Source organism: Eleutherodactylus coqui, chromosome 4 (assembly GCF_035609145.1).
Source record: "Eleutherodactylus coqui strain aEleCoq1 chromosome 4, aEleCoq1.hap1, whole genome shotgun sequence".
Lineage (NCBI taxonomy): Eukaryota > Metazoa > Chordata > Amphibia > Anura > Eleutherodactylidae > Eleutherodactylus > Eleutherodactylus coqui.
The window spans coordinates 244941527-244958709 of record NC_089840.1 but is presented as its reverse complement, the minus strand read 5'-3'; the positions used below and the strand labels follow the sequence as shown (position 1 = coordinate 244958709).

Below are 17183 nucleotides of genomic sequence, written 5' to 3'. Positions count from 1 at the left end.
ATATCCAATGCCCAACCAGTCCAAGGGAACCATGTGAGATATCCAATGCCCAATCAGTCCAAGGGAACCATGTGAAATATCCAATGCCCAACCAGTCCAAGTGAACCTTGTGAGTTATCAAATGCACAAATCCCTCGAGATGTTTTCAAAAGGCACAGGGAGAGCGTCAAGGACGGAAACCCACAGGATAAAGACCTCGTTCGCATAAACACAACAAAGTAAAATAATGAAAATGGCCGCTCTCCTGGAGAATGGATATCAAACAATGTGAGAAATAGATGCACTTACTCCGTAGAGGAGTCCTTTTCCAAGGTAGGACTCCTCTAACTTTAACTTCAGCTAGATCCTCAGTAATCCAAGGGACTCTTGGGTGGTTTCAGTTGATTAATTCTTTTATTTAAAGATAACAAACATACATACAGGCAAACTATAGACCGTGCCCTATAGCATTATATACCGGTCTATAGTATGTTTGTACGTATGTTTGTTATCTTAATGTGAAAGCGGCCTTAGGCTACTGACCTAAGGTGTTTTTGAATTTCAGTTTTGGCCACAAAGATGGGTTTATGTAAGAGCAGTATTCATGAGTCCAACTCTTCACATGTGTAAATGTCATACTTTTTGCAGGTCCTTAGTGTCCAGGATTTGGTGGACTTTACTCCTGTATATCGGTGTCTGCACATTTATACAGTTTTGGTAAGTGGAGCTTTCTGCATCTTTTAGTATATATGCCATTTAGCAATGATATTAGTATGTAGTTGTTGGCATAACCAGTGTAAATGGTAGACTATTTACCAAGCTTTCATGTATCTTTAAGGTGGTTGTGTCAGTTAATATGCCTATTAGGGCATAGAAAACATCACAGAGGATGGGGGGGGGGGGGTCTCCTGCTTGGGACTCACCTCTATGATCCGGAATGGAGTGCCTATCCCATTTTGGCAGACCTTGTGTATTAGAAGACGACCATTCATGTGAATGACCTTCTTGTAATACTACATTTCCCCTGAAGGTGCTGCTGCAGGGGAAGTGTGTAGCTGGCTTCATCCTTTCCCGGAAGAATCAGCCGATTACTGGGGGGTCTGAGAGTGGAACCCAGGATGATCAGCTGTTTGCCCCGGGCCCCACATTCTGGATGGACCTATACATCATTGCACGACCCTTTTAAGGTGTTCAGATCTTAAACCTACCAAAATTGGTGGACCCACTTGTTAACTCTTAGAGGGAACTTGTCATCAGAAAATGACTTACTCTTTAAATGAATTATATTTTTTAATAACATCTATTTTTAATTTCTGTATCACAATGTATATGACAAAATCCTAATATCCTAAAGTTCTCACTCTGGCCACTGAGCCTACTAATAGTCTGATACCTCCTGTTCTGTACAACAGCATCATGGGCCATATACATATTAGATAGGAGGGGCCTCATTGATTAACGTTTGCGACAAAGTATTGTGGGCATGCTCTGTGACCTGTGCAGGGAGGGGGAGGAGGTGATATGTGACTGTTCCCTATTGTGAAGGGTAAATCCTGTGTTTTTTATATATAATATTTATAATCACAGGCAGGATTAGAATTAAAGAGATAACATATTTAATTGTAATCGTTGCTGTGATTAGAATGAGATGAAAATAACGTGGAGTATACTGAATACGCACTACAACTGGTTAGATTATATTTGCATTGTGGCTAGCATTATCAGATGGGTACTCTGACTGGTACTACTGTATGTGCATTGTGGATGGTGTTATTTGGGCACTGTGTATGGTAATATTTGGGCACTACGGTTGGGGTTATTCTGTGGGCACTGGGTATGGTGTTATTATATAGCCACTATTTGTGTCACCAATTAAGGGCTATTATAGAAAGTATTATATATATGCGCTATGGATAGTACGATTATACAGAAACTACAGTTAACACTGAAAGAACTATTATTATATGATTAGTAATATGGCTGGTACTTTGTAAGACGCTGTACACTTGTGTGCTATTATCATGGCTCAGTATGAAGCTTTTTTTACTGTTAAGATACAGTAAGAAAAACACCGATTTTTATCTAAAATTAGTTTTTATTCCGAGCTAAAGAATTCCTCTACAACTTTTGTGGTAAGACCTGAACTGTCATCATACAAGCATGCAAAAATACATTTGGAAATTTAGAGAATTTCTTTTTTTCAGCTTGTTTCCTGGTGGTTTCTAGTAAGATGCACGGCCAGTTTAAATTGGTTTTCCCAGAACTTAACCCCTTAGTGACCACCCATACGTGTTTTCACGTCCATGGTGTAGGAAAATAAAATGTTCCTCAAAATGTTAATAATTAATGTTACATTTGTAAGTCTCCTAAAAGGTTAAAAAAAATACCATATATACTCAAGTATAAGCCGACTTTTTAGCACATTTTTTATGCTGAAAAAGCCCCCCTCGGCCTATACTCAAGTGAGGGTCCCGTGCGCCATTGCTTTCAATGGGGCCGTGACTGCTGCTGGCGGCCCCATTGAAAGCAATAGTGTGTCGGCAACCCCTGCAGTGATTTTCGGGGAAGGGCTTTAAATATAATCCCTTCCTTGAAAATAAATAAATCTATACTTACCTCTCTGCCGCTGCCAGGGCTCAGGCGTGTTTAGCCGCTTGGGTCCCGTCACTGTAAAAAAGTTCTTTGAGGAGGCGGGGATATTAAATCCCCGCCCGCTGAAAGGGCTGCGTCTGATTGGCTGAGCGCTCAGCCAATCACAGGCAGCGCTCAGCCATTCATTGAATTCATTGATTGCAGCAATCACAGGTCCTGGTTAGCAGCAACCAGGAAGAACAGAGAGACTGTGAAGCAATTTAAAGAGTAACTAAATTTTTTTTTTAAATCCATATTAATAGTAAATCACTTTTTAAGTAATTTAGCAGTATGTTTGCTTACCAAAATCTGCCTCTCATGTACCAAATGCCCACAAAATTCCACAAGTGCCCTCTCAGCTTCTGCTACTTCTAGGGATTCGGCAGTCCGTACACCGTTTTTCTAGCGCTCGGTGTACGGACTGAGAACAGGCAGAGAGTACGGTTGGGCTGAGTTTGCGCTTCCCAAGCTGGAATCTTACTGGGAACTGAGAATGTCAGCTGCTCTCCCGCACCCTGCTCCTCTGTGTTAGCCATCAGGAACAGAAGACCTGGGGAAAGGAGCACTGAACACAGAGGAGAGAAGTCATAGCTGCCAGTATGCTGCTTCAGTGCCTGTGTGTGACAGCTGGCATGGAGGGGCAGAGCGCGGGATGGCAGCTGATGTGCCCAGCTCCCAGTAAGCCCACAGCTGGGGAGCGAGCAGTGTTCAAGTGCCACCCACCTCAGTCCGCACACCAAGTGCTAGGTAACGCTGTATGGACTGCTCTATAGTAGCAACCGCTGAATCTCTAAAAGTAGAAGAAGTTGAGAGGGCACTGTGTTGATGGAATGTTGGGGGGCAACAACTATTACTTAAAAATAGATTTACTGTCAATATGAATTAAAAAAAAGATTAGTTACTCTTTAAGTTGTGGGAAAATCCCTTTTAAGGGCTCTTTCACGCGGGTGCTGCGATTTTCGGACGTCCGAAAAACACCTGAATGGGAGTAAGCCACGACCAAGTTGCAACTAAATCTCTTGTTTTCTCGCCAGTTCACGGAGCCAGGTCCGGCGTATATACGCCGCAGCCTGGAATTTCATGGATCGGTGGGAGAGACCTTAGTGCTGCTAAGCTCTCTCCCCCTTCCCTGATGGCGGGAGTAGAAGCTTCCATAGATACCTATGGGAGCTGCCGGCAAGAAAAGGGATTTTAGCAGCACTTGTCATGCTAAGTTCTCTCCCCATCCTATGGGAGCTGCCAGCAAGGGGGGGGGAGGGACTTTAGCCAAGCAAGCCGCCGCTAAACTCCCTCCCCGTTCCTTTTTCTCACGGCTCTTATAGGCTCTCATAGGAGTCTATGGGAACAGCCAACGTATTCCGGAAAACTATAAGACAAGTCCTATCTTTTCCAGCCTACATAAAAGCGGCCAGCCGGAATGCACACCGTATACGCTATCTTTTGTGGTCGGCCGATTTTACACACCGGAAAATCGCCCAACTGATTAAATCCACTGGAATCCAATGCTTCAGATGGTCTCAGCGTTTTATCAAACACTTGTGTGAAACTTGCCTAAGGGTGTGTTCACTCGTAGATGGTTTGGTGCAGAATTTCATCAAAAGCTGCGGAATCCGGTGTGGCTCTGCATCAGGCTCAACCCCTTTGATTGAAGGGTTAAATCTTCCACGGATCCGCTACCAAATCCGCGTTTACCTGTGTTAAAACCCAAACCAAATGGATCCACACAAAAATTTGCAACCTGTGAACGTACCCATAGAACTTCATCTCCAGCGCTGGTCAGTCCGGCCCGGTATCAAGTCCTCACTTTTCAGAAAAGTAGCTTAACGGTCAGAAACTCCATTTATTAGGGGAAATGGCTTACAGAAATTCTCCGGGATGTTTGTTTCTGTCGGTTTTAGAATGAAGTCACTTAAATCCGACGACAATTTTATCTGTTGTTGTTCAGCCGTAAACAACCAAACTGACCTTTAGTTGTGTTTTTATTGTACTTCAAGCACATGAAAACCGCCATCTTCCCTCTTAATAGTCTCACTGCGCTCCTCAATTGAGCTCCTCGTGATTAGTCCCGTATCTTCGCAAGCGCAATAAATCTTCCCAGATCTGATTTCCTGTAATAAAAATTTTATAGTTGTGTCATAACGATAAAGAATTCCAGGTTTAGGAGGGAAATGCGAATTTCTAATGCAGAACCTGCAAAGTTTGACTGCTGTGATATACTGTATCATGGCTGAGGAAAGGGAACATTATGCAGTGAAATTGTACAAATCAAGTCTGTGTCCGTGAAGATGTGCGAGGCATAAATCTCCCATCTGTCATGTTACTTTGTTGAAGAAAGCAAAGAAGGAGCCTTAGGAACACAAAAAAACAAAGTACACATATGGTAAGAAAGGTAGGTGAAGTATTTTGAGTTCCTTGTTGCCCTTTTAGGCATACTGGACAACGGGCCTAAATGACTAGCATTGTAATCCACCATCGTGTCAATGCATAGCTAGTATAAGATATGCTACAGTCAGGGAGGCTCTGCAGTGCCAGACACCCTGCTCCCCGGTGGCTTGCTTAATAATTGGGCTCATAGAGCAGTTCACAGCTTCATAGTTGTCTCTGTCTCTTCTGACAGTGATCTGTATGATGAGTTTATGTCAGGATGGGAGGTGCAACAAAATTTGTAGACCATAGGACACCTCACTAAAGGTCTTTAAGCCAAGAGAGGTGAGTAAACCCTTTTCTTAGACTGAACCACCAGTGACCAAAAGATTTGCTCTCCCAATGTACCCTAGACCACCAAGTATCATCCCTCTGTATTAGAATAAACTACCCACAATATTAACTCTCTTACAAACCCTAGCCCACCAGGTTTTAATCACCTATTTTATACTAGACTAGGAAGAGTTAAACTATTAACCCTCTGGTATACTCTAGATCACTATGTATGTATGTAGCTTGGATGCAAGATGTGGTATGAGTGGGCATGAAGGCTCTAGTACCCTGTTGTACCACCTCTAGCTTGGATGCAAGATGTGATATGAGCGGAATTGAAGGCTCTAGTACCCTGTTGTACCGCCTCTAGCTTGGATGCAAGATGTGATATAGGCAGGCATGGATGCTCTAGTACCCTGTTGTACCACTTTTAGCTTGGATTGAAGGTGTGATATGGGCGGGCATGAAGGCTCTAGTACTCTGTTGTACCACCTCTAGCTTGGATACAAGATGTGGTAGGGGCGGGCGTGGAGGCTCTAGTACACTGTTGTACTGCCTCTAGCTTGGATACAAGATGTGATACAGACAGGCATGGAGGCTCTAGTACCCTGCTGTACCGCCTCTAGCTTGGATGCAGGATGTGATACGGATAGGCATGGAAGCTCTAGTACCCTGTTACACTGCCTCTAGCTTGGATACAAGATGTGATACGGATAGGCATTAAGCTCTAGTACCCTGTTACACTGCCTCTAGCTTGGATACAAGATGTGATACGGATAGGCATGGAAGCTCTAGTACCCTGTTCCGCTGCCTCTAGCTTGGTAACTAGATGTGATATGGGCGGGCATGGAGGCATATAGATTCCCTATGATATCCTGTGGCATATCTCACTACCCTTGCTGTAACTGATCTGCTAGATCACACTTCAATCTTAAGGCCTATGAGCTGAATCCTGCCCACCACTTCATTTTATGTGACTCACCCAGCTGCGGCAGTACAGAGTTTGTGGCTGTTGAGTTCTCCCACCCGGAGTCTGCGTGCACAATCCTGTTTGCAGTGCAGATGGTGAGGGTAGAGTCAGAGAATCGGTAGAGGCTGCCGCCCATCTGGGGCTGCAGGCTAGGTGAGTGGAATGCCTGTAGGGATGCCTTCTGACGAGAGGCCCATAGGGGGGTTGCTATTACTACTGGAACTACTATGGAGGACACATTACTATTAGGGCCAATATAGGAGACAATATTACTGCTGAAGGCACTATGGGGGGCACTAGTACTACTAGAGCCACTTTGGGGGGTCACTATTACTACTGAGGTCACTATGGGGGACCCTATTACTACTGGGGCCACTATGAGGGTCACTATTACTACTGGGGACACAATGACAGCACTATGATTATTGGAGCCACTATGAGGGTCACTATTACTACTAGGGTTACTATGGGGGTAACTATTACTATGGGGGCCACTATTACTACTGAGGCCACCATGGGGTACACTATTACTACTGCAGCCACTATGGGGGGGTCAGTATTACTACGGCAGCCACTATGGGGGGGGGGGGGTCACTATTACTAATGGGGCCACTATGTTGGACCCTATACTTGGAATACTATGGGGGTCACTATTACTACTGGGGTACTATGGAGAGCCCTATTGTTACTGTGACCATCATGAGGGTCACTAATTACTACTGGGACCACTGTGGGGGTGGCTATTTGCTATACAATCTTACAATTGCAATGTTGAAGTTGGTGTACCAGATGGTCCCATACATGTTATGTTGGTGATTAATCTGGCAACTGGGCAGCCATGGAAGTGTGACAATGTTGTGGAGACATTCTTGTGACCCCCTTGTGTGTGTGGCCGAGCATTATCCTGCTGGAAAATGCCTCCTGGAAGCCTCCATGAGAGGAACACATGTGGCTGCAGGATGTCCTGAACATATCGCTGAGCTGTCATTGTCCCTTGTACCACTGCTAGGGGTGATTGACTGTCGTATGCGATGGCCCCCCAGACCGTCACACCAGCAGGGGGCAGTTTGCCATTCCACAGCAAAGGTAGAATTGAGACGCTCAACCCTAAGTCTTCAGACACGAACACGGCTGTCGTCAGTGCCCAAACTAGACTTGTATTCGTCAATGAAGACGACCCAGTTCCACACTGTAGCAGTCGAGTTTCATCATTCATGACACCACTGCAAACAGAGGCAACGGTGGGTGTCACAGGCCGTACATGTAATGGGGGCCGTGAGACCAAATGTCCTTCAGCCAAGCACCTGGAAATGGTTCCAACAGACACAGGGGTGTAATGATAGTGCCACCTGTCTCTGGATGACAGACAATTACATTGTTGGAGCTGCTTGTGCTTGTTGGACAATCAGACAATCGTGATCTGTTGAGGGTGTACTGAGCCCAGTCACCTTGTATGTATGCATGCCTTCATGTATCCTTTGGTCCCAACACCTTCTAACAGCCTGGCCTAGGTGGGGGGCAATTCATTGATACGACCATCCAGCTTCTCACTGGGCAAAATGTCTTTGATTGTGTTGTAGAGGCATCTAGAGGTCAATAAGACCTAAACAAGTTGAAAATGAGGTCCACCACACACAAGTAGCCTCTGAGAGCCTTTTTTATAGGCCAAAGTTGCAACCACTTTTAGGGCCTCGGGTGGCAAGACTGTCCATCTAATCACACCACAACTCATTTGCATATCTGCCTGAGATGTAACTTAATTCCGGGTTTTGCAGCAAAACAACAACTCCTTCTAGGTGCATGATTTTTTGGACAATGAGTGTATTAAAAAGAAATCCTAATATCTTGCAGTTTGCACTTCGGCAGCTCAGCCTAACACTTTCTGACACTCCCTGACTGACGGTTCCTTTTCCTTACAGCAGCCACAGGGATAATAGACACAATAGATAGGAGGGGGCTCATGGACTTCTATGAAAGAGTGTTGTGGGCATGCTCTGTTACTTATGTAGAGGTCACTGTGTAGGGACGGGGAGGAGCTAAGCTGTGACCATCACCCATTGTGAATGATAGATCCTGTGTTATCTATACATTAAGGGTGCATTCACATGAGCGTGTGCTGGTGGGTACATAGATGCGCACAAACAGGTGCGCCCATGTACGTGCACAAACACGCATAAATGCAGGTCCGTGCAGCATGGTCTGCCAGCAACCCCTGCAGTGATTTTCAGGGAAGGGCTTTAAATATAAGCCATTCCCTGAAAATCATTCCTCTCTGGTGTAAAAAATATATATACTCACCTCTCCGCCGCTGTCGGGGCTCAGGCGCGTCTAGCCGCTTGGGTCCCATCACTGTAAGGAAGTTTTTTCAGCAGGCGGGGATTTAAAATTGCCGCCTGCTGAAAGGGCTGCGTCTGATTGGCTGAGCGCTCACCCAATCACAGGCAGCACTCAGCCATTCATTGAATGACAGCTGAGCGCTGCCTGTGATTGGTCACAGCACTCAGCCAATCACAGGCAGCGCTCGGCCATTCATTGAATTCATTGCATGGCTGAGCGCTAGACGCGCCTGAGCCCCAGCAGTGGCAGAGAGATAAGTACGTATTTTTCTTTATTTTTTTACTACAACTAGGATTGATTTTCAGGGAAGGGCTTATATTTAAAGCCCTTCCCCGAAAATCACTGCAGGGGATACCGGCATCCTATTGCTTCCAATGGGAGAGCTTTGCGATCCTCTGCCACAGCTGTGGCAGGGGATTCTTTACTCCTCACGGGGAGTACCCATGTCACTGAACACTGTAACAGTGCTGTCACAGTGTTCAGTGATGAGGGGAATCTCTGCGGGGAATATTGACACGCACCACGGACCTATGGTGTAGGCATGTCCTAACTTTAACAGGTGTGCGCATTCACACGCCTGTAAAACACGGACATGTGAACACTAGAGATGAGCGAGCATCGCTCTTCTCGAGTAACTGCCTTCTCCTCCGAGCGTAATCAGGGGGTCAGCGGGTGGGCGGGGGGAGAGTGAGAGAGATATCACGCTCAGAGGAGAAGGCAGTTACTCGAGAAGAGCGATGCTTGCTTGAGTTACTGACCTTACCGAGGATGCTCGCTCATCTCTAGCGAACACACAATAGGGAACCAATAGTTCTAATAGACGCACGGTTATATGTCCACGTATGTACGCCCATAAGCACGCTCGTCTTAATGCCCCCAACTATGTATTAGCTTTCATTGTAATCCTGCCTGTGATGATAATGAGATGACTGCTGAAAAGAACAGGAAGTATTTGACTATTATTAGAATTAGTGGTCAGAGTGAAAACTGCAGGATTTCAGGTTTCTTTTTTTTTATTCCATCATGACATTAAAAAAATTTTAAAAATTCTTAACATATATGTTTAACATGAAAACTTGATGCCAACAATAAGTCTTTTTCTAATAACACATTCAGGCTTCTTTCACATGAGCGCATATTGGCCGGCCATTTTAACGGCCGGCTGATATGCGCTGTAATCTGATGCATTGGATTCCAATGCATCAGATCAGATGAGCGTATTTCTGAGACGTAAAAATGCCCGGCCAGCCCAATATGGTGCCGGGTGCTTTTACGTTGGGCCCAAAAGATAGTCCTGGAACTATGTTTTGGGCCAGAATACGTCGGCCGCTGCAGCGTCCGTAGGTGGGAGGGAGTTTAGTAGTGTGGCTGCTTAACTCCCTCCCTCTGTTCTCTTCCAACCCCGCCTTGTCCATAGCCATCAATGAGAGGAAGTGGGGCTAGTGCTTAGCTCCGCCTCTGTCCCACCCCCTCCTATTGCACAGAACGAGAGGTGAGCCTGCAGTGGGGATGGAGGGGAAATGCGCGATGGCCTGGTGAGCTCGGTGCATTTGCGCCGCCCTCACCAGCCATAAGAACGGGTGCACAAACGTTTGATTTGTGGCCCGTTCACCAGATCTTTCACTCCCAACATAGCGTATATTACCCAGCTGTGAAAACGGCTGGCTGATATGCGCTCGTGTGAAAGAAGCCTCAATTTGAGATATATTGCCCCCTTCTGTACTTAAAACATGCAAATTATTGGACACCTTTGGTCCACTTCCTTCCATTGTTATTGTCCTGACGCCCATTTGTTGATGCACAGCCATTGTTTCTTGCATTGGAAGGGTGTTAGTGCTTCAAGACTTCTCTCCCCATTCAGGTCTATGGGAATAGCACTCCACTTTTTCTGTCCCTCCCATAGATTGTGCAGGAATAAGCTCAAATATGCAGCATTATTCTTCCCTAGAGTATTTTTAATATATTTTTTCTATTACTCCAATGTATTATGTTCCAGCGGTGGTGCCGGTAGAATCACCGACGGGCATTGGCTGTGGAAGGATTTGTCCACTCTTCTGTTTTCTTGTGTGCAGCTACTTTACCTCTTCCGCGTGCCTCTTATTGTGTTCTCGGCTCGGAAGGGGGGAGTGCTGGTATCAAGTAATGGAATGTTAAGTAGGTGTGACCCAGCGATAACCTCGTGCCCCTAAAAAAAAATCAAAATGCTAAGCTGCTTTATTCTTCCTGCATACAAATGACGTTGTATTCAGTAGGTAGATGAGACGCGCGTGGTGCACTGGTTTCAAACACACAGATGGTTCTTTCTGAATGGTTCTTCCTAATGAGATCACCAGGATGTCACTTACAAAGAAAGGAGAGAGAGAAGAAGAAATGAAAAGTCCCTGAAGCTGAGATGTATTCATGAACTATGTTGGTAAACGGGCATTATTTTCTGGTGCCAGCTAGGTCTGCCACTTCATGAAGTCCGATGAGGTGAAGAAAGGTCAAGTTTGTGGTCATACTTGTGAATTAGGTCAAAGATCTCTTCCAGGATGCCGCATAGATCTCTATTACAGCTGCAGCATTGTTTAGTAGGTGACATCTAATGACAAATATACAGCGGGTCTGAAAAAGTCTTCAGACCCTTTCACTTTTTTGTGGAAAAAAATCATGTTTTGCCCCATTATTCTGCACTCAATACTCCATAGTGACAAAGTGGTAACAAAATAATTGAAATCTTTGTAATTTTTTTTAACAATGAAAAACGAATATTTTGCATTTTGGTATGACACTTGAAATTTAATTCCGGGAGCCTCTCCTTTCTCTTGATCATCTTTGAGATGTTTCTACTAGAGATGAGCGAACGTGCTCGTTTAGAGCAATTACTCGAACGAGCATCGCTTTTTTCAAGTAACTGCTTACTCGTGCGAAAAGATTCGGGGGCAGCGGGTGGAGCAGGGGGAAGGGGGGGAGCTCCCCCCTCCTCTACCCCTGCTCACCCCCGCCGTCCCCTGAATCTTTTCGCACGAGTAGGCAGCTACTCGAAAAAAGCGATGCTCATTCGAGTTATTGCTCTAAACGAGCACGTTCGCTCATCTCTAGTTTCTACTTGTTCATTGGAGTCACTTATGGTTAATTCGGTTCATTGAACATCATTAAAAAAACACCCCCCGTCTATATAAGATCTCACAGCTCACAATGCATATCAGAGCCAAAACGAAGCCATGAGGAGGAAGGAATTGCCGGTAGAGCTCAGAGACAGGATTGTGTGGAGGCACAGATCTGAAGAAAGCCACAAAAAAATACTGCTGCATTGAAAGTTCTCAATAGCACAGCGGCCTCCATAATTCTTAAATGGAAAATGTTTGGAACAACTGGGAATCTTCCTAGAGTTGGCCAAGCCAACAAATTAAGTAATCGGGGCAGAACGGCCTTAGTCCCTGCATCACGCTACAAATTTGGCTTTATGGTAGAGTGGCCAGAGAGAAGCCTTTCCTCAGTAAAAGACACTTAAAAGCCTGCCTGGAGTTTAACCACAAGCATCTAAAGGACCCTCAGACTGTGAAAAAAAAGATTCTCTGGTCTGATTTAAACCAAGATTGTACTTTTTCGCCTCAATTCTAAGCGTTCTGTCTGGAGGAAACCAGCACTACTCATCACCTGCCCACTGCCATCTCTACAGTGAAGCATGGTGGTGACAACATGAAACAAAGTATTCTTAATGAAAGCCTGATCCAGAGCTGAAAGGGACCCCGGAATGGCTAGAAGGTTCACCTTCCAACAAGGCAATGACCCTATGCATTCAGCCAAGACAACACAGGAGTAGCTTAGGGACAACTCTGTGAATGTCCTTGAGTAGACCAGCCAGAGACCTGACTTTAAACCCAATCGAACATCTCTGGAGAGACCTGAAAATGGCTTCCACGGATGGCTGCCCATCCGACCTGACAGAGCTAGAGAGGATCAGTAGAGAAGAATGGCAGAAAGTCACCAAATCCAGGTGTTCAAAACCTGGTGGCATCATACCCAAGAAGACTGTAATCACACAAAGAGAAAAAAATTTCCTCGGCGCTCCGTTAATTTAAATGTAAAAGATATATTTGAGGACCTTACTTGTTTGGGGGTGCCGGTTCCGTGGCACCCCTCTTATCCAGGAGAACTTCTATTGTGCAAAGAGATGCGGGCAGATGCTTCTTTTTAAAGCTTCTTATTTTTATTGCGACGCGTTTCGGCTTATTCTTAAGCCTTTTTCAAGCATACATGTTGTGTCGCCATATACCTGTATTTATAGTGAATAGACAAGGAGGGGGCAAGGAAATCAATATTATACCGCCCCCTTTTTTGGGCGTTCACTTCCGAAGTTCCATTGACATCTTATAATTAAAATCCAAAAAATAACCTCATTCCAAGAAGACTGGAGGCTGGAATCGCTGCCAAAGGTGTTTCAATCAAGTACAGGGTCTGAAAACTTATGTAATTTTCTTTTAAAATTTGCACAAGGCCACAACATTACAAGGTTTTAAAAAGTGAAAGGTCTGAAGACTTTCCCGACCCACTGTAACTTATCGTCAGACACAGACAGTTGCCTTAAAGAGCTTTACTGGGCAAAAACTATTGATGACCTCTCCTCAGGATAAGTCATCAGTAGTTGTTTGCGGGGGCCTGCTCCTCGGATCCCCGGCTATTGGCTGATTGTCCCTCCTGCTGCACTGACAGTGGGCCAAGTGATCAGATGATCACCAGGGATTCCTGGCAATTGACCCTGAGGATAGGTCATCAATAGTTTTTACTTGGAAAACCCCTTCAAGCATCATGCTGCAGCAGCGTCCATGCGATTAGGAGTGGGGTAACGGCTAGGATCAAACCGCCTCACAGCTGCTCTTACACCCCCCCCCCACGCGGTCCAACAATCCCTTGACAACATCTGTCAAACATGTACAGTAGATGGACGATATGGAGTGGGTACCAGTTGCGTTACACAGCTGCCGCCAAACCGCCTGCAGTGGTTGGGATCAGAGAAAGCTCTGATCTTAGCCCTTTTTAGCACCTCAGATACTGCGATCAATAGCAACCATGGCATCTGAGCAAATGGACAGAGGACGATGACTGATTTTGAATTTCATGCTATTCCATACAAAGCATACAGTAAAAAATGTTTACAACGGAAGCCTATGGGCGACATATCCCACTGTATGCCCATTATAACAATGTATGGAAAAACTCATCAAGGGTTGCTATTTTACAGAGTCCATGAGAGCTCCGCAGGCCATTTCTAATGTTTTTATTTTTTTTCACTTTAGGGCGATAAAGAAGTCTTTGAAAATTACTATAGAAAACAGAGAAGAAAACAGGCGCGCTTAGTCCTCCAGCCCCAGTCCAACATGGTAATTATCTGCTTCAGTATGTTACAGTGACGTTGGTGGGAGCCTCCAGATGGAGAACTGATATCTCTTCTGTCTTCTTTCTTCCTTCTGTTAAAGCATGAGACGGTGGAAGGATATAGGAAATACTTCAGCCAGATTGTAGGGTAAGTATTCACTGAGGAGAAGGCAAAATACACTGGGCCAAAAATGGAAATGAACTAAATATTGTGACAAGTCTTCATTATAATCGTGGGGAATTCTGTTCTAATATTTTGCAGGGAAATATCAGTGAAAACTGAGTTTTGTATCATAATTGTTCGTTAGTATGTCAATCTCTCTCTTATCATACCATACTGTACCTCATTTATTTGTCCTCTCCTTCCTTGCCTCCTTCTTTCTTTTCCATCTATCTCACACCTATGTCTCCGTTCTGCCTTGCTGCTTCCTTGCCGTCTACCTTTCTCCTTTCTTTCCCACATCTATCTCTGCTATCTTGCTTCCCTCTGGTCTATCTTACATCTGTCTTTTAATCATACAAAACCCTATTTTGCAATCTCCTTTCCTTTCTTCCCACCTATCTCACATCTATCTTACCTTCTTTCCCGTTTATCTCACATTTCTCTTTCAATAATACTATACCCTGTTGGCCACTCTCATTAATTTTTTTCCCTTCTTCCCTTTCATTTCCTTCCCACATATCTCCCATCTATGTCTCCTTCTTTCCTGTTTATCTCAAATTTGTCTTTCAATCATACTATGCCCGATCTGTCCATCCTATTTCCTTTGTTCCTACCTTCTTCATCTCTGTGCTTCCTTCCCGTCTATCTCACATCTCTCTTTTCTTTCTTCCTATGTTGCATGTGTCTTTTCTTTCTTTCTTATTTCCCATTTATCTCACATCTTTCCTTCCTCCCTTCCCATCTATCTCACAACTTTCCTTCCTCCCTTCCCATCTATCTCATCTTTCCTTCCTCACTTCCCATCTATCTCATCTTTCCTTCCTCACTTCCCATCTATCTCATTTTTCCTTCCTCCCTTCCCATCTATCTCACATCTTTCCTTTCTCCCTTCCCATCTATCTTACATCTTTCCTTTCTCCCTTCCCATCTATCTCATCTTTCCTTCCTCCCTTCCCATCTATCTCATCTTTCCTTCCTCCCTTCCCATCTATCTCATCTTTCCTTCCTCCCTTCCAATCTATCTCATCTTTCCTTCCTCCCTTCCAATCTATCTCATCTTTCCTTCCTCCCTTCCCATCTATCTAATTTTTCCTTCCTCCCTTCCCATCTATCTCACAACTTTCCTTCCTCCCTTCCCATCTATCTCATCTTTCCTTCCTCCCTTCCCATCTATCTCATCTTTCCTTCCTCCCTTCCCATCTATCTCATCTTTCCTTCCTCCCTTCCCATCTATCTCATCTTTCCTTCCTCCCTTCCCATCTATCTCATCTTTCCTTCCTCCCTTCCCATCTATCTCATCTTTCCTTCCTCCTTTCCCATCTATCTCATCTTTCCTTCCTCCCTTCCTATCTATTTAATTTTTCCTTCCTCCCTTCCCATCTAGCTCATCTTTCCTTCCTCCCTTCCCATCTATCTCATCTTTCCTTCCTCCATTCCTATCTATCTCATCTTTCCTTTCTCCCTTCCCATCTATCTCACAACTTTCCTTTCTTCCTTCCCATCTATCTCAGCTTTCCTTCCTCCCTTCCTATCTGGCATCCATATTTCCCTCCGGTCTACGTCACATTTGTTCTTCCTTCACTGCTTCCCTTCCCAACAAAATGTATTGTCTCATTGGCTTCCTTGGGTTATAACACATATATCCTCACAACACTGCGCTCTACATTTTCCATTATTAAATAAAATCACCTTAGAACCACTTATCATCAGCGGTCCCGGAAAGTGTTTGTCCTTCTGCACCATGCTGAACTCAGAAGATAAGTCACCGTTGAGGCGGTGCTGATAAGACTTCTTGCAGCCTTTCCAATCCTTTTATTCCTCATCTTGCTTTAGGTTTTTCGTGGTGGAAGATCACATTTTACATGTAACGCAAGGTTTGGTAACAGGAAGCTACACCACAGAGCTGTGGACCATGGCGCAGTCCAAAATCATCGCAGCCCTTCGCACCCACTCAGTAAGTAAGAAGGATCCTTAAGTTTTGCGCTCTTAGCAAAGAAAGGACCAGAATACGGTGAAGAGCGGGATAATGTCAGTGAGCAAGTACTCTTCCGTCATTGTGCTTTTTGTAATTAGATGTTGTTCAGCTTTAGAAGGAGACCTGCCAGGCTTTTGTTTTTAGCCAGAAGACTCAGGCTGTGAGCCACGGCCATGGGCTATTTACATAATCCTCCTCTGATTTACAACTGACTGGACCCTCAAAACACACTTAAATCCTGCATTTATAAGAATATGCAGACTTAATCTGCTGTTATTATTGCAATCTGTCCTCATTAGTCTCAGCTGACCTCTTCATTAGATAAGACTGAATAGTTCAGTCCGGAGAGCACCACCAGGAAGTAGTTTCCAATTACCAGCCCAAATACCCGGTACCTAAATCAACTCAGCCAAGACCCCTTTACTGCAGACCCTAACTGTGCATGCTGTTTTATTAGCACTGTGCTAGTCATGGATACCAACTGCAACCAAGTATACAGAGAAAAGCCAAGGAGATAGTAGCTTCCAACCTTCCGGTTTACTTGCTTGGCTGATATTGGTCATAGCACATGCTATACTAGAACTCACTTGCATCCCTATTCTTTCGCTGTCCACCGGGATGGCTGGCACTTGGTGCATGCATTGGACCTATCTCTTCATTCGCCGAGCTATGCATATGCATGTACGCTGAATGAAGAGTCTGATATACGAACTGAACGCTGCATTCCTGGGCGGACAGCAAGGGAACTGGGAGGCAAGTGAATACAAAAAGCATACTCTTAACGTAGCAGGCTTTGTCCTATGAGTCCACAGACTTAAGGCCCTTTTTCAAGATTCAGTCTTCACCTCTGCAAAATTTGATGGCAAGTCATTGTTTTCCTTCCAAGTATCATAAGAAGTCGGTATAAATGGCACATAAAGTCATCAGAGACCAGACACCAAGTATATTAAAAAGCCAATAACTATAGAGAGGTACTGGATACAAGACATAGCAATGCATGGGTACGTGGCTTCTCATAGTGTATGTAGCAGAGCTTGCACTTGGGACAGTTGGATATGATCACAATAAGTATG

General features: G+C 44.7%; 1 protein-coding gene across 4 annotated transcripts in view; it reads left to right on the top strand.

Moving 5' to 3' along the window:
• Positions 1-17183, top strand: part of EXOC6 (exocyst complex component 6) — a 232202-nt gene that overhangs the window by 89295 nt on the left and 125724 nt on the right. For all 4 annotated transcript variants that reach the window (XM_066600991.1, XM_066600989.1, XM_066600990.1 and 1 more), the window contains exons 8-11: positions 628-696; positions 13894-13977; positions 14074-14120; positions 15969-16089. In XM_066600991.1, coding sequence (XP_066457088.1) covers positions 628-696; positions 13894-13977; positions 14074-14120; positions 15969-16089 — 321 coding nt within the window. The remainder of the gene's footprint in view (positions 1-627; positions 697-13893; positions 13978-14073; positions 14121-15968; positions 16090-17183) is intronic.